The following is a 21,376-nucleotide window of genomic DNA, read 5'->3' on the forward strand; positions in this document are numbered from 1 at the left end:
TCTCTGCCTTTTAATTATGGTATTTACTTGGTTTATCTTTAATGTAATTATTGTTATGATTAGATTTGTGTCTACTATTTTGCTGTTTTGTTTTCTACTTTCCCATATATTTTTTTGTTCCTCTGTTACTCTTTTTTTGCCTTCTTTTGGCTGATTTTTAAAAAATTTTAGAACTCAGTGTTAATTTATCTGTTGCTCTTTAAACTATGTTTCTGTATGTTCTTTCACATTCTACTTAGAGTTTCTGGTATCATTTCTCTTCAGTATAAAGAATCACCTTTATAGAAACTAACACAGCATTGTAAAGCAACTATACTCCAATAAAAATTAAAAATAAAAAAAAGATCACCTTTCGCATTTCTTGTAAGTCTGGCTTACAACAATGAACTCCCTTAGTTTTCATTTATTTGAAAATGTCTTATTTTGCCCTGATTCTTGAAGGATATTTTAAAAATGCATATGTATATCTCTTAACACATTTAGAAGTTTTTCATATTTACTTCTTCAAAGATTTCTTTCTGTCCCATTCTCATTGTCCTCTCCTCCTGGGATTTCCAACTGCACGTGCTTTAGAAGTTTATGTATTGTTCCACAGATCTCTGTGGCTCTGTTGACCTTTTTAGTCTTTCTTCTCTTTTCTTCAGATATCTATCAATCTATCTTCCAGTTCGCTGGCTCTTTAATCTTTCTTCTCCAAACACCAGCCAATAAAAATTTTAAGACCATCCAATAATTCTTTTTCAATCACAGATTTTATGTACTTTTTTTTAGTTCTAAAATCACCACTAGGCTCTTTTTATTAATTTCTATTTTGCAGCTGAGGTTTCTTATCTATTCATTCAATACAGAAATATTTTCCTTATATTTTTGAGCATGGTTGTAAGAGCTGTTTTAAAATCCTTATCTGCTAATTCCAGTGTCTAGGTCATCTTGGGGTTGATCTCCCTTGATGATTGCCCTTTCTCTTAAATATAGGTTACATTTTTCTATTTCTTTGTATGTCTAGTAATTTGAGATTGTATTCTAGACATTTTGAATGATGTTAAGACTGATTCTTTTATATTTCTCTGAAGAGTATTGTTATTTTTTAAAATTTTAGCATGCAGTTAACTTGGCTGGGCTCAAAATCCAAACTCTGTCTTTCCTCTGGTGGGCTGCAGTGGAAATAATTTTCAGCTCTTTTATCTTAGCTGGTCTGCTTGGAGTCTGTACCACCCTTGTGAAGTTCAAGGATTAGCTTTGGACAGAGTTTATAGGTAGAATTTGGGATTCCCCCATGTGGCTTTCTCTGGAATTTCCCACTTCACTTTCCATTTGCTTTTGTCACCTTGAACTCTGTTCTTTGATTCTTTAATCAGTAAGACCATAGATTTCTGTGTGAGTTTTCTTCACCCTGCATGGCACCAAAAAAGAGTAAAAACATACAACTCAAATATTGCTGGTCCTTTCCTTCAAGTTTTAACTCCCCTCCACTGTCTGCTTGTTTATGGTCAGTCTCCAGCCACTTCAGGTAACTGTTTCATATATTTTGTCCAGAGTGTACACTTGTTACCTTGGGAGGGTTTGTCCATTTAAGTGTCTCCACCATTAATGGAAATAGAACTCCTCCTGTGTCCTTTTGACATGTCCCTATCATTCCTTGACCACTTCCTTCCTTTATGACCAAAAAGATGTTTCAATCTCATGCTATATTTTCCCTGAGATGGAATAAGTCATTTCTCCAAGGATTCCTGGTTCCTTTTTGTGCAAAATGGTATTCAGAAACTAAGATCTGGGTTCTAGGTGTATTTATTCCTACTCAAGTATCTGTCTTTCTAGGCCTTCTCAATGGACAGACCAAGAAAATAGATGTATGTGTACATACATGCACACACACCTATATCTGTCTATCTACAGATATATAAGTTTATAACATTAGTCCTTAATTCCAATCCATCATCAAAAAGCTCATTCTGTTTCTTCCCCCTTTTCATATTTCTTATTCCCTTCTTCAACAGTAAGAAACCTGGCTCCAATTATTCACAACATATTTAGTTATTTGTTCAGCCCTAGGATACATAGAAAGTAGCCAGAATTACTAACCTATACCTTTGAGGAAATAAACCCTTTTAACTAGAATTCAATATTTGTTTAGAGTTCTTCTTGTCTTTAGCCTGAGGGTATAAATATAAACACAGTATTTATTTATTTTTAAATATTTATTTATTTATTTATTTGGTTGTGCCGGATCTTAGCTGCGGCACACAGGCTCCTTAGTTGCAGCAGGCGGGCTCCTTAGTTGTGGCATGAGAACTCTTAGTTGCGGCATGCATGTGGGATCTAGTTCCCTGACCTGGGGTCGAACCTGGGCCCCCTGCATTGGGAGTGTGGAGTCTTATCCACTGTGCCACTAGGGAAGTCCGCAAACACGGTGTTTAAACGTTAGTTGGGGTTAATCTCCCACCCACCCCATGTGATGCTGTAAATCATTTGAAGTACAATTGGTTCACTGGTTTCTGTTTGTATTCCATTTTCAGGTTTCCCTTATCTTTATTGATTTTGTGTATTTATTTTTTGATTATGTGAAACATTAACAAGTTTCCAAAAGTCAGAATTATACAAAATGGGATCTTTTGCCCAAGCATTCTTGACCGTAGCACCCTAGCTGGACATCTGTCCAGGGCCCTGTGTTTCAGAATCTAAAGACTCTGCTTTCCCACCTACCTTGGGGGAATAGTATCATTCTCTAATCTTGTAGTAATATTAACACTGACCCTCCTAATTCCTAATTGGTTAAATTGTGGCAAAACCAAATTGCATAATAAAATACCTGTCTAAAGATCAAATGACATAGGTTTGAAAAAATTTAAATACAATCAAGCAGCGTACTGTTCTTCTCAAGTTTACTTTGATTTACACTGATGGTCTCCCCTTCATCTTTCTGAAGTTTATCATTTGCAGCTGATAACTAACAGACCCTCATGCTGATCTCTTAACACACATTGCTTCTTTTTTTTTTTGGCCATACCATGTAGCATGTGGGATCTTAGTTTCCTGACCAGGGATTGAACCCGTGCCCCCTGCAATGGAAGGGTGGAGTCTTAACCACTGGACCACCAGGGAAGTCCCAACTGCTTCATTTTTGAAGGCAATTATTCAGGTATAATTTCTTGGGGTACAATTTACATATGGGGAAAACCCCGTCAAGTTTTGATAAGCTCGTACAGTTGTGTACCCACCAACACAGTCTTGATACAGAATAGTTCCATCACCCCAAAAAGTTCCTTTCTGCTGCTCATTGTGATCAACCTTTCCCCCACCCCCTGTCCCTGGCAACCACTGAGATGTTGTCTGTCCCTATAGTTTGGGCTATTCCAGGATGTCACATGAATGGAACCATACAGCACGTAAGCTTTGAGTATGGGATCTTTTGCCCAACATAATGTGGCTGAGATTCATCAAAGTTGTATGTATCAGTAGTTCTTTTTCCTTTTTACTGGTGAGTAATATTCTATTCTATGGATATACTGCAGTTTATCCATTCACAGCTGAAGGATGTTTGAGTTGTTTCCAGTAATTTCCAATTATGAATAAAGCTTCAATAATCATTGGTCTATAGGTTTCTGTGGGAACATATGGTTTCATTTCTCTTGGGTGAATACCTAGGAGTGGGATTGCTGGGTTGTATGGCAAGTATATGTTTATAGGAAACTGCCAGACTGTTTCCAGAGTAGCAGTACCATTTTCCATTCCCACCAGCAATGTGTGAGAATTCTAGTTGCTCTGCATCCTTGCTAGCAATTTGTACTGGCAGTTTTGGGCTTTGGGTTCTTTTTTTTTTTTTTTTTTTATCATTCGAATTGTTTTTGTAGTTGTATCTCACTTTGGTTTTAATTTGCATTTCCCTGATGACTAATTTTGTCGAACATCTTTTCATCGGCTTATTTGCCACTTGTAAATCTTTTTTGGTGAAGTGTCTATTCAAACCTTTTGCCCATTTAAAAACTCAAGTTGCTTGTTTTTTATTATTGAATTTGGGAATCATTTATATAAGTCCTTTATCAGATATGTGTTTTGAAAATATCTTCTCCTGATCTATGTCTTTTTATTTTTTTAATGGTGTCTTTTGAAAAGTGGAGGTTTTAAATTTTGATCAAGTCCGATTTATCTTTTTTTTTTCTTTTGTGAATCATGCTTTTGATGTCATATAAGAAATATTTGCCTGAGGCCACAAATTTTTCTCTCATATTTTTTTTCTAGAAGTGTTATGATATTAGGTTTTAAATTTAGGTCTGTGGTTAATTTTATTTATTTATTTATTATTGAAGTACAGTTGATTTCCAATGTTGTGTTAGTTTCAAGTGTATAGCAAAGTGATTCCATTTCATATATATATATATATATATATATATATATATATATATATATATATATATATATTCTTTTTCAGATTGTCTTCCATTATAGGTTATTACATGACATGGAATACAGTTTCCTGTGCTATACAGCAGGACCTTGTTGTTTATCTATTTTATATACAGTAGTGTGTATCTGTTAATCCCAAATTCCTAATTTATCCCTCCTTCACCCTTTCCCCTTTGGTAACCATAGGTTTGTTTTCTGTGTCTGTGAGTCTGCTTCTGTTCTGTAAATAAGTTCATTTGAGTCATATTTTAGATTCCACATATAAGTGCTATCATATGATATTGATATTTGTCTTTCTCTGACTTACTTCACTTAGTATGATAATCTCCAGGTCCATCCATGCTGCTGCAGTGGCATATTTCATTCTTTTTTATGGTTGAGTAATATTCCATTGTATATCTGTACCACAACTTTTTTTTTTTGAATTTTTGAATTTTATTTTATTTATTTTTTATACAGCAGGTTCTTATTAGTTACATATTTTATACATATTAGTGTGTATATGTCAATCCCAATCTCCCAATTCATCCCACCACCACCCCCTGTCCCCCCCGCTACTTTCCCCGCTTGGTGTCCATATGTTTGTTCTCTACGTCTGTTATACCACATCTTCTTTATCCATTCATCTGTTGATGAACACTTAGGTTGCCTCCATGGCTTGGCTATTGTAAATAATGCTGCTATGAACATTGGGGTGCATGTATCTTTTCTTTTTTTCTTTTATTTATTTTTTTAAAATTTTAATTTTATATTGGAGCATAGTTGATTAACAATGCTGTGTCAGTTTCAGGTGCACAGCAAAGTGATTCAGTTATGCGTATACATGTATCTATTCTTTTTCAAATTCTTTTCCCATTTAGGTTATTACAGAATATTGAGCAGAGTTCCTTGTGCTATACAGTGGGTCATTGTTGGTAATCTATTTTAAATATAGTAGTGTGTACATGTCAATTCCAAACTCCCAATCTGTCCCTCCCCCACCCTACCCCTGGTAACCATAAGTTCGTTCTCTAAGTCTGTGAATCTGTTCCTGTTTTGTAAATAAATTCATTTGTATCATTTTTTCCCTTAGATTCTGCATATAAGCAATATCATATGATATTTGTCTTTCTCTGTCTGACTTAATTAACTTAATATAATGTGGATAATCTCCAGGTCCATCCATGTTGTTACAGATAGCATATTTCATTTTTTTTTTATGGCTAATATTCCATTGTATATATGTACCACATCTTCTTTATCCGTTCATCTGCTGATGGACACTTAGGTTGCTTCCATATCTTGGCTATTGTAAATACTGTTGCAATGAACATTGGGGTGCCTGTATCTTTTCGAATTAGAGTTTTCATCTTTCCTGGATATATGCCCAGGAGTGGAATTGCTGGATCATATGGTAACTCTATTTTTATATTTTTCAAGAACCCCCTTACTGTTCTCCATAATGGCTGCACCAGTTTACATTTTCACCAACAGTGTAGGAGGGTTCCCTTTTCTTATGTGGTTAATTTTGAATTAATTTGTGTATATGTTTGGGTAAAGTTCATGGTAGTTTTTTCACATGTGAATTTCCAAACAATTCAGCACATTTATTAAAAAGACTATCCTTTTCCTGGTTAGTTACCTTTGCACTTTTGTCAAAAATCAATTGACCATTTGTGTATGGGTCTATTCCCCGATTCCACACTGTTCCATTGACATTATTTCACACTGGTTAACATCTTGTAGGGCATGGTGACATAGGGCCCTACAATGTAAGGAATTTGTAAAAAGATGATTTCAAGATTCTGCGAGAAATTTCCATCTGTATAGAAAGTGCTCTGGACTCTGTGATAGAGGTTAGCAAGAGCTCTATGTCTGGTAGCACAGAACAAGGGTGTCTAACCCAGCCTGGGGGTGCAGAAAGGCCAAGCAAGGCTTCTTGGAGGTGGTGACCCCCGAGTCAAACCTTGAATGAAAGGAGAGACGTATAAGGGCACTTGAACCACGTCAAGACCCTACTGGAGCCCAGTGGGGTCAGGAGATGTAAATGGTTCTGATAAGAGCAAGAATTTCTCTAATGCATGAGTTATGTATTGGGATGGGACTAGCTTAAGGGTGTGTGGGACTAGCTTAAGGGTGTGGAATCTTTTTCTCCAGTGGGTGGAAGAGACCTCTGAGCAATTTTTCTCTCTGTAGAATTCCAGGTTGGACCCCTCGAGGCTTTCTGGGTCTCAGTTTTGTTGTCTGTAAAATGGGGGCTTTCTATCACTTTGATCCGTGACTCTCCTGAGCAGTATTCAGCACTGGTATTAACAGACACGCCTTATCAGGCTTGCTGCTTTTTTGCCAAAGCTCTTTTATTTGTGAATTAGCTTGCTTGGTCCTCGGAGCATCCTGCGGGGGAGGTGGTTTAATTTGGTCCATTTCCCAGATATGCTCTCTCCGACATGAATTAGAATTATATCATGGATCTAGGAACTTCCTGCCCCAGGCTTCTTTGCCTTCCTTCCCAAAGCAGCCCAGTACCCTGGGCTGACCCCCTTCTTTGTATGGGTTCTCTCCCATCCTCTGCAGGTACCATCAAGGTCACTGCTGACTCAGCTGTGCTGGGATTCCTCTTGCGGGACAAGCATGAGAAGGCAGGGAACAGCACCAGCATGCACAGTGTGACCTGCATCCTTGCCCAGAATGGCAGCCGGGCCTTGCCAGGAGAGCTCCAGCTGAGGGGGCGACTGCAGGCCCAGACGGGGAGCCTTGAGGGCCAGGCCAGCCTCCGTGCTGACACGGCCAGCCTAGCTCTGGGTGGAGTCTGCATCTGGGCCCCTGGGCACGGCCAGCTCTCGGTCAGACTGAGTCACAACATCAGCACCTTGAGTGAGGCAGGTAGGAGGGGTGGATAGGGTCCAATGGCTTCCTCCCCCAAAGACTCCCAGGGCCTGAAGCCAAGGGAGTTAAAGGAGCCCCCAGTCCCCAATCCCACCTTACAGCTCTATTTCCTCCCCCTACCAGCTTCTCCCAGTGCCTCCACCTTCCCTGGACTGTTATTCAGCCAGAACACTGGTTGCTACCCAGTACAGACACACCTCAAAACTGGAGGGCAGACGCCCCTGCCACTGGCCCCTCCCCCAGGACTCCCCGCCCCCAGGACTCCCCACCCCAAGTCCGGCTTCTCCAGCTTGGAAGCCTGGTCTAGCAGGGCCTCCAGGATGTTCTCGGCACTGTGGTTAAGAAATAGCTCGGACACCCCCAGCTCTAGCTTCTTGGGGATATTTCCACGGGACGTGGGGGCACCCAAAGGTGCAGCAACAAGAGGAGAGCACAGGATCAGACCCCTGTTCCCCTCGTGCTTTCTGAGACCCCATGCCCTGTCTTTGGGGAGGTAGGAATCCAAAGGGGACACGGGGCCTATCACTTGCTAGGTGTGGCCATTGTAGGTATTAGGTGGGAGCTGGGGGGTTAGTCTGCCTCAGGGCTCAGGGGCCCCTCCAGAGAGAAGGAGGGCTGTCAGTGACCCCGTTCTGGCTCCCGTGGAGTGTACCATCTTCTGGCTCCTCTCATCCCCAGGACTCCCCTCCCAGGCAGAGATTCTCCTACTGCACAACCACGTGGCTTCCAGCCTCTCAGTGCGTGTGACGCTGCGTAGTGCAGAGCGTCAGCTGGATGCTGCCCTTGGCCTGGATGGCCCGGTCACCAGCGCCCCGGGCAGCCGGCTCCGTGCCAGCCTTGGCCACACGGTGCCCGGCCTCAGGCGCTGGGGCCTCCCCTTCTCCGTGGAAGGCCGCGGGCACTTGCAGGTGGGTGAGGGGGCTGGGCCCGGGCCCCGTGGGGGCAGTGGGGCTGAGGTACACCCACAGCTTTGCTTCTCCCAGAGCGTGGGACCCAGTCTGGCGGTCGCGCTGGTGGTGAACGTGGATGGCGATCAGCTTCGTGTAGCCCTGGAGAGGAGCGGAGCCGGCGGCCACTGGGGGCTGGCCCTGGGGCTGCACCGTGGCCTCTCAAGGCTCCAGGTAAGTGACCCAAGGTCCCCATTTAGGCGGGGCCCACTGCCTATGCAATTTCTCTAGTCACCTTCCCAGCTCCCACCAGCTTGCCCCTCCCACCTCCCTAGCCCCTCCCACCAGCTTGCCCCTCCCACCGTCCCAGCCCCTCCCACCTTCCCTCCCAGCCTCTCACCAAACTTCCCATCCTCCTTTCCCATCCATCCTTTCTCCTTTCCTCCCACCCTCTCCTCCACCCTCCCTTCCTTCCTCCCCACCCTGCCTTCTACTCTTCTTCTCTGTCTTCTGTCCACTTGTCCTCCTGTCCTTCTGTCAACGCTCCCTCCCCTGCCCTCATAAATGGAAGTATATTTGAGGCAGCTCCCTCAGAGGCGCTCTGGGTCTATCTAGTAAAATGAAAACTGCTGAGACTCTCACCCTTCAGCTCGTGTTCTGGGTTACCTCCCCTGGAGAAACCTGGAACACTAGACAAGGAAACACACACACAGCTGTCTTTTGCATTGTTCTCAACAACAAAAAGCAGGAAACCACCTCTGGGCCTGGCACAGGTGTGGCTAAACCATCCAAAGTGTGTGTGTCAGTGTGAGTGAGCCAGGCGTGCGGCCCGAATCCAGCCTGCTTCATCACTTACCAGTTGTGCAACTTTAGTCCAGTTGCTTACTCTTTCTGTGCCTCAGTGTTCTCATCTGCAAAATGGGACTGTTAATAATCCCTGCCTCCCATGTTTACCTTGAGGATCAGATGAGGAACCAGTTAGAACCTGGCACACAGGTTACTTCTTTTTTTTTCTGGTTACTTCTGTTTTTGACGATTCTGTGGGTTAGCACTTAGGTCTGCACAAACCTCTCTTTGGGGGTTATCTTCCCAGGGAGGCCTTCACAAAGGGAGATGGGGTCAAGTGGATCTCAGTACTCTGTCCAGGGTTAAGATCAGGGAGAGACACCTCATGCCTACACATGCCCCCTACCCACCCTGCTGGTCTCCCTAGGTCAACTGCAGTGGAGACGCTTCGCCTGCCCAGCTGTCAGGGCTCTGCTGGGGGAACGTCACTGGGTGGCCTCACGAGGTACAAGGGTCTCTGTCACAGGCAGGGCAGGGTGGGAGATGGTGGGAGATGGTGGTCTGCCCCCAGGGGGGTGGGGTGGGCACAGGCTGAGCACCAGGGGCTGCCTCCTGGATGGCTTAGGGCCTGTGGCCACTGCCAGGCCAACCCACATGGTCCCCTCCTCCAAGCCCTCCACTTCCCCAGTAACATGCATCTGGGCTCCCAGCCCTGAGGGGACCCAGCCCAACCTGACAGCAGATGGGTGGTCCCTTCTGTAAGCACGCTTAGACAGTGACCCAGAATCCAAGTGTTTCAAGCCAGCCTCTGCCACGGGGAGCTGGGCTGGTGACAGGCATATCTGGGTCTTTCGAGGGAGACAGACCATGGGGCTCACAGGCACACATGCTGCCCAGGCTGGGGCACAGCACAGCTTAAGTAGCTCCGAGCTCTCCCGGGCCAGGGTGCAGGTGGATAGTAGGTCCTCTCCTTCGAAGGCAAGGCATGACTGGGAGACCTGAGCACAGGGCCTGGACTCCCTGATCTCCAGCGGGGCCCTGTGGCTCCTGGGCCAAGAGCTGTGGGTGAACTGGACATGGGGCGACCACTGGAGTTGCCTGCAGACCTTGTCAGTGCTGCCCCGTGGGCAGCTGGGTGGGCAGCTTGTGGTAGGCCTGGCTCAGCTGAGCTCTCAGTCCAGTTGGCTCTGGGGGGCCAGCCAGTGAGCATAGCCCTGAGGACGGCCTGGGGGAGGAGAAGGACAGAGGTTTTTCTGCTCCTGAGGATCTGCTCCGGGACCAGGGAGACATGAGCCTGGAGGTGCTGAGTGGATGCTGCAGGGTGTCTGGCCTGGGGCACTGCCTGGGGGCCCTGGGAGCTGGTGCTATGGGCTCACCGCCTGGCTGTCCAGATAGAGGGAGCATGGCCTCCTTGGGGAGGACTGTTTCTGCCAGCTTCACCTCTGTGAGCGTAAAAGATGCAGTACTTTCATGCCTCCAGCTTGGCAGTGGTAGCAGCTCCACCCAGTACAGGGACCAGAAAATCAGACCAACACAACTTCCTGCCCAGACCTGCCACTCACCTGCTGTGTGACTTTTAGCCAGACGTTAACCTCTCTGAGCCTCAGCCTCATCATCAGTAAACTGCAGGTGGCAACACCTACCTTACACTGTCGAGCATGAAATGGGCCAACGCATGTCAGGTGCCATCTCAATTTGGTAACCTCTGTTTTGGTGTGGTTTCAGCTACCAGGGAATCGTGATCTCATTTTACAGATGTGGACACTGAGGCTCAGGGAGGTAAAGTCACCTTCCCAAGGTCACACAGTGGCCTGAATGGCAGGAGGGTTAGCCAAGAGAATTGAGAATCAGGATTGAAAGGGTCTTAATGAGCTAGACAGATGGGCTGCCTCCCCCACAGAGGAAACTTAAGACCGAGGGGGCACGTGGAGTTAACAGCTACACCTGTGAGAAAGACTCAGGGCTGGGGCACGAGGGTGACTTCTGCAAAGACTAACTGCGCGGGAGGGTTAGGACAAGAGCCATGAATGGACGGCCCTTCCCTCCAAGAGCCGTGGTCTGGAATTCCAGGAAAGGGCTGGAAATCGGGCTTTGCTTAGTCCTAGAGCAGGTCAGCAACATCCAGGCGGGAGAATCCGTGGGCTGCGCCCCGTGGGTGGCCACCCCGAGCTCCGTGGCTCCTCTGGGCCTCCATTTGGCTGTGGTGGGGGTGATACGTGCATTCACCCTGCCGTCAGTGGTGCTGTCCGCACCCCAGGTGGACAGAAGAGCACTGGGTGACGGGAAAGGGCTGAGAGCAGCTCCTGGTTCTGTCACGGGCATGCAGACACTCCAGGACCCCCAGGTACACTACTTAGAGACGCAGTGACTTCCATTCGAGGCCTTAAGAGGGATGTGTCCAGACCAGAGAGGTTGAGAGGCCCAAGGTTCCATTATGGAAAAGAGAGGAGGAAACGGGAGGGAGGACCCAGAGGCCTCACGGGGAGCGGGGGAGCGGGGGAGCGGGCATCAGGGGCCCGAACGTGCTCCGAACGGTCCAATTTCTTGACTCCCTGGGAGGCCGGTTTCAGCTCTTCAGAGAGAAGTGCTTCACGGGAGCATCACCTGTTAAGGGGGGTGGTGGGTGCCCCTGGGGGATGGGGGCTCCCTTGACCACCTGTGGACAGGCAGACGGTGGGCACGCTTGGTGGGGTGTTGTAGGGACACCCGCTCGGGCTCACTTGGCCTTTCTTGGCGGCAGAATCCAGCTGTGCTGATCTTGAATGGCTCCTTCCTGGTCCACGCCTTTGGGGCCAGCCTGGCGGCTCAGGTGTCTTCTGGGGACACTTTCGCCCGGGCGCACGTCCACACAGCCTGCGGCCGCCATGCCTGCCTGGACACCAGCCTCCAGCACACATGGCCTCCACTTCAGGCACTGGGGGTGCCCCCCGACAACCACATCCGAGTGTCCGTGGGGGGAGACGAACCCCCCAGGGCCCAACTGGAGGTGGCCCTGGGCCCATGCACCCTGACTGCCCATGGGGACGTCAGGACAGAGGCCAATGCCACATGCAACTGGACCCTGGCCCTGGTGAATCACTGCCCCCTGCTGGAGGTAAGCCCCCACCGGTCAATGTAGGTTCCCACCTCCCTCCACAAGTTATTAACCGCCTGCTGTATGCCCAGCTCTGCACTCAGCATGAGAAACTTTAGTCTTTTTTTGCTGTTGTCACTTGAACTGGGGGACTCTTTGACTACAAAGCTTTGAGCCAAAAATGGGACCAGAACTGAATTTTCTCCTCTTTTGCAAAAGGCCTTCCTGAGACACCGGTTCCCTTCCTTTCTGGGGCTCAAGTTGATTCTGTTCTCACATCTCACTTCCCCCATTCTTGGGGTTAAGGCTCCGGGAGGAAGAATGAGAATAGCACGAAGCAGCAGCTGATGTTCATCAGGCACATGTACTGAGTGCCCTCTGAGGCCCCTTAAATCCTCACCCCCGGGAGGAAGGGGCTGCTTGTACCCCTCCTTTCATCCCCATCTTGGGTCGCTGCCCCCATGTGGGTTGCGTCCTGGGCCCCAGGGGAGCAAGTTGCTTAAGGTGTCTGCCCTCCAACCAGTGACCATTGATGTTAGTGATGTATTTCCAATAGCCGGTGCTTTCTGGGTGCCTGGCTCTGGGCTCACAAGTATTAACTTACTTACATCTCCCAGCAACTTATGATGCTATAAATCAACTCCCATTTTAGAGATGGGTAATCCGAGGTTGCAGGTTGGAACAACCGAGTTAGTGGTGGAGCCAGAACTTGAGCCCCAACCTCTCAATGGGATACCCTTGGTATCAGTCACCTTGCAGAGGGAGGTGCTGATAGAGATCAGGCCATGGGTCCACTGCTGCCCTCTTCCCACCCAGGCCCATCTCCAGCTCCCCCACCTTGGCTTCTGGAGCTGCTCCTAAATCCGACCACTTTCCCCATATTCCAGGCAACTGGAATCCCGCAGGCCCTGCACTCCGAGGGCCGCCTGAGCTGGGGACCCTGTGAATTTGACCTGGCCGCAGGCCTCCGCAGTGACCACGGAGACGCTCACCTGCAGCTGGCCCGCACCTGCGGGGCCCAGCCTTCTGCCCTGGGGCACCTGACCCACTCCCTGCCCCTTCTGGGTCGCCTGGGCCTGCCACCCGGGAGCACTGTCAGCCTGACTGCTCGGCCCGGCCCCCCCACCAGCCGCGGCTCCCTAGCCCTCCGGATGGGGCCGTGCCAGCTGCGGGGTGCGCTGGAGCAGCAAGCTGAGAACCAAAGCACATGGACACTGGCCACTGAGCCAGGCTGCCCGCTGCTGGAGGTGCGTATGGCGGGCCAGCAAGGTGACTGGAGAGGCAGCTTCCACAGCCCGTGTCAGCGTGAGGCCTGGGCCTGGCTGACGCTCCCCTCCAGGGGCTTCCCAAGACCCCAGCTACTATTTCCCAAAAACCCTGTCGGATACTTGGTTCCTCTTATCTCTAATCCCGCATTCCCATTCGGCAGATGAGGAAATCGAGGCTGGGAGAGATTAGAGGCACGCTGTGAAACTAAAGGACCACAGATTCAGAATATAAATTCTGAATATAAATTCTTATAAAAGTCCGTCTTCTTAGTAAAATTCTGAGAGCAGGAAGGGAATGAGGGAAGCTGTCCTCAGCTGACAGTGGGGAACCGTCACATCTTGGTTTCATAACCTGTTAAAAACCACAGGCTGGGTTTTATCTGAGCGGAGAGATGGTCTGAGAATTGTCCTGTGATGTTTGGGGGAGGGGAATCCCTGACGCCGGAGTCTGGGTCAGCAGACAGGACTGGTGCCCTCGTCTGAGTGGGACAGGTCCCTCCCCTGTCTCCTGACGGAGCTTCTTGGGCACAGGGGCAGGGTCTGGTCCACTCGGCATCCCTGAGCATAGGGCTGGGCGCCCACAGATGCTCTGTCAGTGTTAATCAGGTCAACACAGGATTGGGCCATGAGAGAGTAGAGCATCATGGGATAAAGCAGGCCTGCCCACTAGAACTTTCTATGATGATGGAAATGTTTCATTCTTTGATATCCAGGACAGGAGCTGCCAGCCATGTGTAGCTTAAAATGAGCTCACTAGTGCTACAGAAGAACCTGAATTCTTTCTTTTACTTGATTTTAATTTAAATTGAACCAGCCCCAGTCTGAAGCATAGACTGAAGACAGATCAGGTTCAAACCTTGGCTCTGCTACTTACTAGCTATATGACCCTGGGCAATTACTTCGCCTCTTTGAGCTTCAGTTTTCCCATCTGTAATATGGGGATATTAACTACCTATTTCAGAGCCATCAAATAGGGTGAAAAGAGAACATTCTTGTGAATTACTTAGCATGAGGCTGTGTGTGTACTAAGTGTTCTATGATGGACAATTGTTGTGTATTATGATTGCTGTTGCAGTCTTGTTGTTACCGTAATGGGGGAGGGGCACAAGTTGGTAGGCAGGGCTGGAGGGGTAAGAGGGTAGAAGATGGAGAATCAGGGTCACTCCTGATGTGGGACCACCTTCCGACCCCGCTCTCTGTGGTCCTGCAGGGCCTGGGCCTCCCAGCAGGGATGCAGCTCAGCGGCTCCCTGCAGGCCTCAGGTAGGGAAGCAGAAGCTTCAGGGGTCCTCGCAGCGGCCGGCCAGACTGCCTCCCTGACCTTGGCAGTGGCCCTGCACCCATCCGAGGCCACACTTCGAGCGAAGATGAGGCACACGCTGCCTTCACTGCACTCCATTCCCCCAGAGACCTCGCTGACCGTCCAGCTGGGGTGGGAGGCCGGGCACCAGCTGGGCCTGGAGCTGCACGCGGGGGCCTGCGAGCTTTGGGGCAGCGGTGAGCTGCAGCTGGACCCCTGGCTGCAATGGCGGGTGCTGTCCGAGAGCTCCTGCGAGGCCCTGCAGGTAGGTGTGCCAGGGGTGAGCGCGGGGGGTGGGCACCAGGGTCTCCAGGGGACAGGACAGGGGCCTCCTTTCTGACCACTGCCAAAACCAGAGAGATCGGGTGAACCCTGGAGGGATGGACTCCTCAGATACTTATTGAGGGTCTCCTCTGTGCCCTGGACGTACACCCATAAACAAAGCAGAGATGAATGCCTGCCTGGGGCAGACTGGCAACCCCCAGAATAAATCACTGAACTGTGGAGCGTATTACACAGTGGTGAGGGCTAAGGGGAGAGAGAAAGTGGGAAAGGGGGGCATAAAAAACAGGGCAGATATTGCAATTTTATAGTCAGTCAAGATTGGCCCCAAAGACAGGATGACGTTTGAGCACAAACTTGAAGGAGAGGAGGGAGTAGCATTGTTTTGTGTCTGGGGAAAGGGTATTCTAAGCATGGCCAGTGCAAAGGCCCTGAGGCAGGGCTGGAGAGGGAAGGGCATTCTCTAGGACTGAGGTCAGCAAACCATCTCTATAAAAGTTCATATAGTAAATATCTTTGGCTTTGCAGGCCATTCAGCCGCTGTTGTAACTGCTCAGTGCTGCTATTGTAGTACAAAGCGCCATAGACAATATGCACTATGTGGGCGTATCTGTGTTCCAATAAAGCTTTATTTACAACAGGCAGTGGGCTGGATGTGGCCAGTGGGCCATTGTTTGCTGACTCCTGTTTTATAAAAAGCCCGTGGGGTGGGAGCACACTTGGATTCAGGATCCATCACAGAGGACTGGATAGAAGTTGCATGTGGGTGTGAGAAAAAGAGAGGAGTGGATGGCACTGTGCTTTTGTCGTACGTGATGAGAGGTCTGGGGCTGCTGTTCCCCGAGTGGGGAGAATGGTGGATGGAGGAGGAGGGTTGGGGAAGTGGTGTCACCAACTCCAGGCCTATTTTGGATGTGTTCAATTTGACAGGGCTCTTAAATGCTCAAGTGGAGATGTTGGGGGCAGCTCTCGAGTCAGGAGGTCGGCTGTGGTCTGGACGGGAGGGCTCCACCTCTAGGTGGTCACATTTAAAGCCACAGACTGGCTGAGATGGCTGTGGGGTGGGTGGAGACTAAGCGCTCAGGCTGCAGAGCTGGACGGATGAGAAGGAAGTGGCCAAGGGTACCAAGAAGAACAGGCCAGGAGGAGGAGAAACCCCAAGGCAGAAGGCTGGGGAGGAAAGGGTTCCAAGAGGAGGGAAGGGTTACCAGGGTCAAACGCTGTGTCAGACAGGTGGAGAGCCGGGCAGCCGGCCTGGGTGCTGGGAAGGCCACCTTTGAGGCCAGAAAGCGCCGGACTCTGAATGGCAGTTCTGCCCCTTGTCTCTGGTGACCTTGAGCAAATCACTGTTCCTCCCTGGGCTTCAGTTTCATCATCATAAACGGGGTGCAAAGGCCTCCTCCAGTCTCAGGATTAGATGAAACTGCACTGCCGATGCGCTCTGGGATGTGCTGGCGGGAGCAGCCGAGGGAGATGCCCGCGTGGGCCAGCCTTGCAGCCTGCTTCCTGGACAGGCTCCCGTCTGCCTCTTGGCAGCAGGTGTTGAGTTCTGTGCGCCTGGGAAGGCGGAGGGGGTCGGGGAGGAGAGGTGGGGAGATGCACGTTCTCAGCTGCCAGTGGTTGGAAGACTCTTGGCCAGTTGGTTTCACAGGATGTGGTTCTCTTGGGTATAAAGATGCGATCCTCGTAGTGTGGGGAGGTGGAAGGGGGTGGGGGAAGCTCGTTGAACAGTGCAGGGCTACCGATGTGGGGACCTTGGGCGCTCTGGGAACCTGATCAAAGCCACAAACCCTCTCCTGTAGAGACTCTCGTGGGCACACGCCCCATTTTGTGGTCAGTTCAAGGGGGATTATAGGACCCCTGATGCCCACTTGGGACCCCACGCTAGTTAAGAAGGCCTGCTTCCATCTCCTTAAACCCTCCAGGCCCTGGGAGTCCCGGGCCGAGTGGATGGCTCCGGCTACATCATGGTGAACTCCATGGCCGTGGACGCCCAGGCGCTGGTCACCGTGGATGCCAACACACTACGGGGGCTGCTCGTCCTCAATACCACCGAGGTGAGGGTGTGGATGGGTGGGGTACCCAGGGTGGCCTGGGAAGGGGTGCTGAGGCCATGTGCTCCCGAGGCCCGAGGAGAAGCATTTGGATACCCGCTGAGCTCCAAAGAGGACCCTGGCAGATGAGAGCGTCAAGGTCCATGAGTAGAGGAATGAGGCTTCCAAGGAGAAGTCCCTCAGCTGCCCCTTCCCCTTCCTAACTCCCCAGGAGCCACCACTCATACGACTTCTTTAATGTCATGTTCATGGAAGCACACAGCGTGCTCCCTTTTGCATCTGCCTTGTTTTGTTTGACATTATGTTTGTGAGATTCACCCACGCTGTGTTGATTATCCTTTTTCACTGATGTATAGTATTCCATGGTGTGCCTCTGTCACCATTCATCTATCTATCCTATCCATTAGCACTTGGACAGTGTCCAGTTTCTTATTGTATATTATTTTATTAATTAATCACATACATGTTTTTTATTTTATTTTAAAAATGTTTTTATTGTGGTTTAATATGCATAACAGAATTCACCATCTTAACCGCTTTTTAGTACACAGTTCAGCGGTATTCAGTATGTTCACATTTTTGTGCAAACATCACCACCATCCATCTCCAGAACTCTTTTCATCTTGCAAAACTGAAACTCTATACCCACTAAACAATAACTCCTCATTTTCCCCTCCCCTGAGCTCTGTTGATTTCCTTCCTTTTTAAGGCTGAATAGCATTGCATTGGGTGGATGGACCACATTTTGTTGATCCATTTAGTCATCAGTGGACACTTGGGTTGCTTCCACCCTTTGGCTGTTGTTACGAGTGCTGCTGTGAACACGGGTGTACAAACATCTCTTCATGATATCTCACACGCGTCTTGGTTTCTCTTGCTCTATTGTAGACCCAGCAGGAGGTGAACTTGCTGCTCACACACAACCTGCCTCAGCCCTTGGCCCTCCCAGCCCGGGTCCTGCTGGACCTGACCACCGAGAGGCTCGGGCCCAGCTACAGACACACCCTGCGGGTTGGAGTGGACGGCAGACAGGTGGGGGCTCTGCTGGCGGGGCCTTGGGGGGCTGGGGGCTGTGGGGACGGCCCAGCCCAATGGCCCCGGTCCCACAGTCATCCACCCTGACAGGTGTCTGAGGAGCTGACCTTCACTAGGTGGCCGGAGCACATCTCCCTAGACTGCACGTTCCAGCACAACATCCCCACGCTGCAGACGCTGTGGGTGGAGGACAAGCTGGGCCTGCAGGTCAGCCTCGGCACTTCCTAGCCCCTTCCCAGCTTTCTCTTTTCCATCATCTTCCCATTGTTTGACACGTGATGCCTTTGACCTCATCCTGGTCTGTCTCCCACTGCTGGTGTTCAAGCTCCACGGGGTCAGACATTTCTGTCTGTCGTGCGCATGGCAGCATCCCTAGGTTTAACGGGGCCCAGCATGTAGTAGGTGCTCAGTCAGCATCGTTGAATGATGCAGTGACACTTCCCACTTTACAGAGTGGGTGGCATAAAGCAGTGAGGGGCCTCGCCACCTGTTGCCACGCACTGCGTGTTCGGCCAGTGATGGCGGCTGTGCTGTCGTGGCTTCAGTGATTAACTTACGTACCTATGGTGGAGAGGTTGCGAACTCAAAGGCCTTTGAGGGCCAAGTTGTATATTTTTAACTTTTTGAAAAAATTAAAAAAAAATTTATTGTTAACTTTTTTATTGTGGCAAAATATGTATTGACCATTTGAACTATTTTAAAGTGTACAATTTAGGGGCATTTAGTACATTCATAAATTTGTGCAGCTACTCTCTAATTCAGAATGTTTTCATCCCCCCACATGGGAACCCTGTACCCGTTAGCAGTCACTCCTCAGCAGGCAGAGCCCCTCGCCACCAGCAAAACAGCACACGTGCAGTTGGCCACGTGTAACCCAGTTGGTCCTCCAAGCTGCTTCCTTGAAGGGGTCCTGGTTCTTCCCATCCTAGCGGCATGGGTGGCACAAACCCCCAGGGTTTGTGGGAGCTGGTACCAGCTGGGCTGGGCTGACGCTCTCTGTGCAGGGTGGTCCAGCATCTCCTGGGTGTCATTCCAGGTCTCCGTGGACGTTCACGACAGTGACTCTGGCTTTGAGAATTTGGGACGCGTCTCGGCAGGGGCCACGTCTCTGAACTACTCCGTGAGCTGCCGTCACCGCGATGGGCGCCTGGAGCTTTCTGGCTGGAGTGAGCACGACAGCCAGGCCCTGTGGCAGGCGGGGTTCCCGGCAGAGGCCCGCATCAGCGCCGAGCTGCAGACACGCGGTAAGGCAGCCAGGCACTGCCCACGGATGAGAGCTGGCGTCCCCCATGTGGGGACTGCCCGCCAGCCTCAGGCCCAGTTGACCCTGAGCTCCAGGACTAACCAGGACACCCTTGGCCTTGGAGCCTCACTCCTAAGGGAGCATATATTCACTTCCCAGGGCTGCCAAAGCAACATACCATAAACTGGGTGGCTTAAAACAACAGAAGTTTATTCTCCCGCAGCTCTGGAGGCCGGAACTCAGAAATCAGGTGTTGTCAGGGCCATGCTCCTTCCAAAGTCTTCAGGGGAAAATCCTTCCTTGCCTCTTCCAGCTCCTGGTGGCCCCAGGTGTGCCTGGGCTTGTGGCTGCGTCACTGCAATCTCTGCCCCTGCGTCTCTGCCTCTTCTCTTCTTTCTATGAGGATGCCAGTCATCGGATTAGGGCCCATCCTAATCTAGCACCTCATCTTGGCTTGATTATCTCTGCAAAGACCCTATTTCCAAATGAGGTCACATTCACAGGTCAGGGACTTAGGACTTCAACATAATTTTTAGGGGGAAACAGTTTAACCCATATTGGAGGAGGAAGGGAAGATGACAGTAATAAGAGCCACCATTGATTGAGTGCTTACTGCATACATACCAGGCAAGTCCTCAATACACAGGAGCTAAGGGAATCTGCTCAACCATGCCATGCACACCAAGGGAAAGTTGAAGCCCCTAGTGGGGCCTTTGGACCCTCAGGATCCACACCCTAACCTCTACGACCTCTCTCCTGGCCCCTGCTCATTCCACTCCTTGATATTCCTCCAACGCATGAGGCTTGCTCCTGCCTCGGGGCCTTTGTACAGGCTGTTTCCTCTGCCTGGAATGCTCTTCTCCACAGTCACTCTCTCACCTCCTTTGGGTATTTCTCAAATGTCATCTCCTCAGTGAAGCCTTGCCTGTTCCCCCTATTTATTTGCACCCCCACCTCTCTCCAGCTCTCCCCATCCCTCTCCCTGGCTTTGTCATTCTAACATACTGTGTAACTTACTTTTTTTTTTTTTTTTTATTGACCATATTCCTTATGCTGTATATCACATCCCCGTGGCTTATTTTATTTATTTATTTACTTATTTATTTATTTATTTATTTTTGGCTGTGTTGGGTCTTTGTTTCTGTGCGAGGGCTTTCTCTAGTTGCGGCGAGCGGGGGCCACTCTTCATCGTGGTGCGTGGGCCTCTCACTGTCGCGGCCTCTCTTGTTGCGGAGCACAGGCTCCAGACGCGCAGGCTCAGTAGTTGTGGCTCACGGGTCTAGCTGCTCCGCGGCATGTGGGATCTTCCCAGACCAGGGCTCGAACCCGTGTCCCCTGCATTGGCAGGCAGATTCTCAACCACTGCGCCACTAGGGAAGCCCCTAACTTACTTTTTAAATATCTTTATTTCTCATTGCCTGTCTTCCACTCACCCCACACTAGAATGTACACTCCACAAGGACAGGGATGATCTTTGTTTGCAGAGTGGCAGATAGTAGGTGTTCAATTAATCATCTGTTGAGTGAATGTGTGAACATATGAGAGAGGGGTTAGCAACACCATCCCCATTCTGCAAGGGAGGAACAGAAGTGCAGAGAGGTTGAGTCACTTGTTCCAGGCCACACAGCTGGTAATCCAGGCAGTATGACTCCAGAGCCACCCTCTGACCCCTGTGTAGATTGCGGAGATCAGGATCCTTGTGTGTCCCCGAGTCCCTTGGGTCATCTTCTTCTGGTCTCAAACTCTTCCATCCTCGGCTCTCAGCATCCTGTGGGGTGAGCAGGGGCCTGGATCAGACAGGGGACTGTCTCAGTGTGCGCTGACCTCACAGACTGTTCTGAGGAAGGGTCTGTAGGGGGTGTGGGGGGAAAGTAATGGGACAGTCGTCCCAGGGATAATTTCCACACTCCAGTTCCCCGGGGCCAGGAGGCCTGGTGTGCTGGTCTCCAGCCAGGGTGACCTCTCACCCCCTACCCACTGCTGTCTCAGTCCCTCGGGGGGCATTTTCTGCCGGGCATCAACATTCTTGGTGACTTCCCACAATCTGGAACCTCCCCGGGCAAGAGGACTTGGTCCCCTTCAATGTGTGGCCCCTCGTTCCTCATGCCCCCCCCCACACACATAGTAGGTGCACGTGGTTGAACATTGCATAATAAAGGAAGGAAACGACCCCTTCCTGA

The 21,376-nt window shown here is 49.8% G+C and overlaps 1 protein-coding gene across 1 annotated transcript in view; it reads left to right on the top strand.

Annotated features, from left to right (window-relative positions):
• LOC130704922 (uncharacterized) overlaps window positions 1-21,376 on the top strand; it is a 169,887-nt gene that overhangs the window by 116,348 nt on the left and 32,163 nt on the right. Inside the window, exons 40-45 of the mRNA XM_057529687.1 lie at window positions 6,958-7,266; window positions 7,948-8,177; window positions 8,253-8,404; window positions 9,250-9,289; window positions 9,370-9,447; window positions 18,990-19,197. Of these exons, the coding sequence (XP_057385670.1) occupies window positions 6,958-7,266; window positions 7,948-8,177; window positions 8,253-8,404; window positions 9,250-9,289; window positions 9,370-9,447; window positions 18,990-19,197 (1,017 nt within the window). The remainder of the gene's footprint in view (window positions 1-6,957; window positions 7,267-7,947; window positions 8,178-8,252; window positions 8,405-9,249; window positions 9,290-9,369; window positions 9,448-18,989; window positions 19,198-21,376) is intronic.

Source organism: Balaenoptera acutorostrata, chromosome 15 (assembly GCF_949987535.1).
Source record: "Balaenoptera acutorostrata chromosome 15, mBalAcu1.1, whole genome shotgun sequence".
NCBI classification, from domain to species: domain Eukaryota; kingdom Metazoa; phylum Chordata; class Mammalia; order Artiodactyla; family Balaenopteridae; genus Balaenoptera; species Balaenoptera acutorostrata.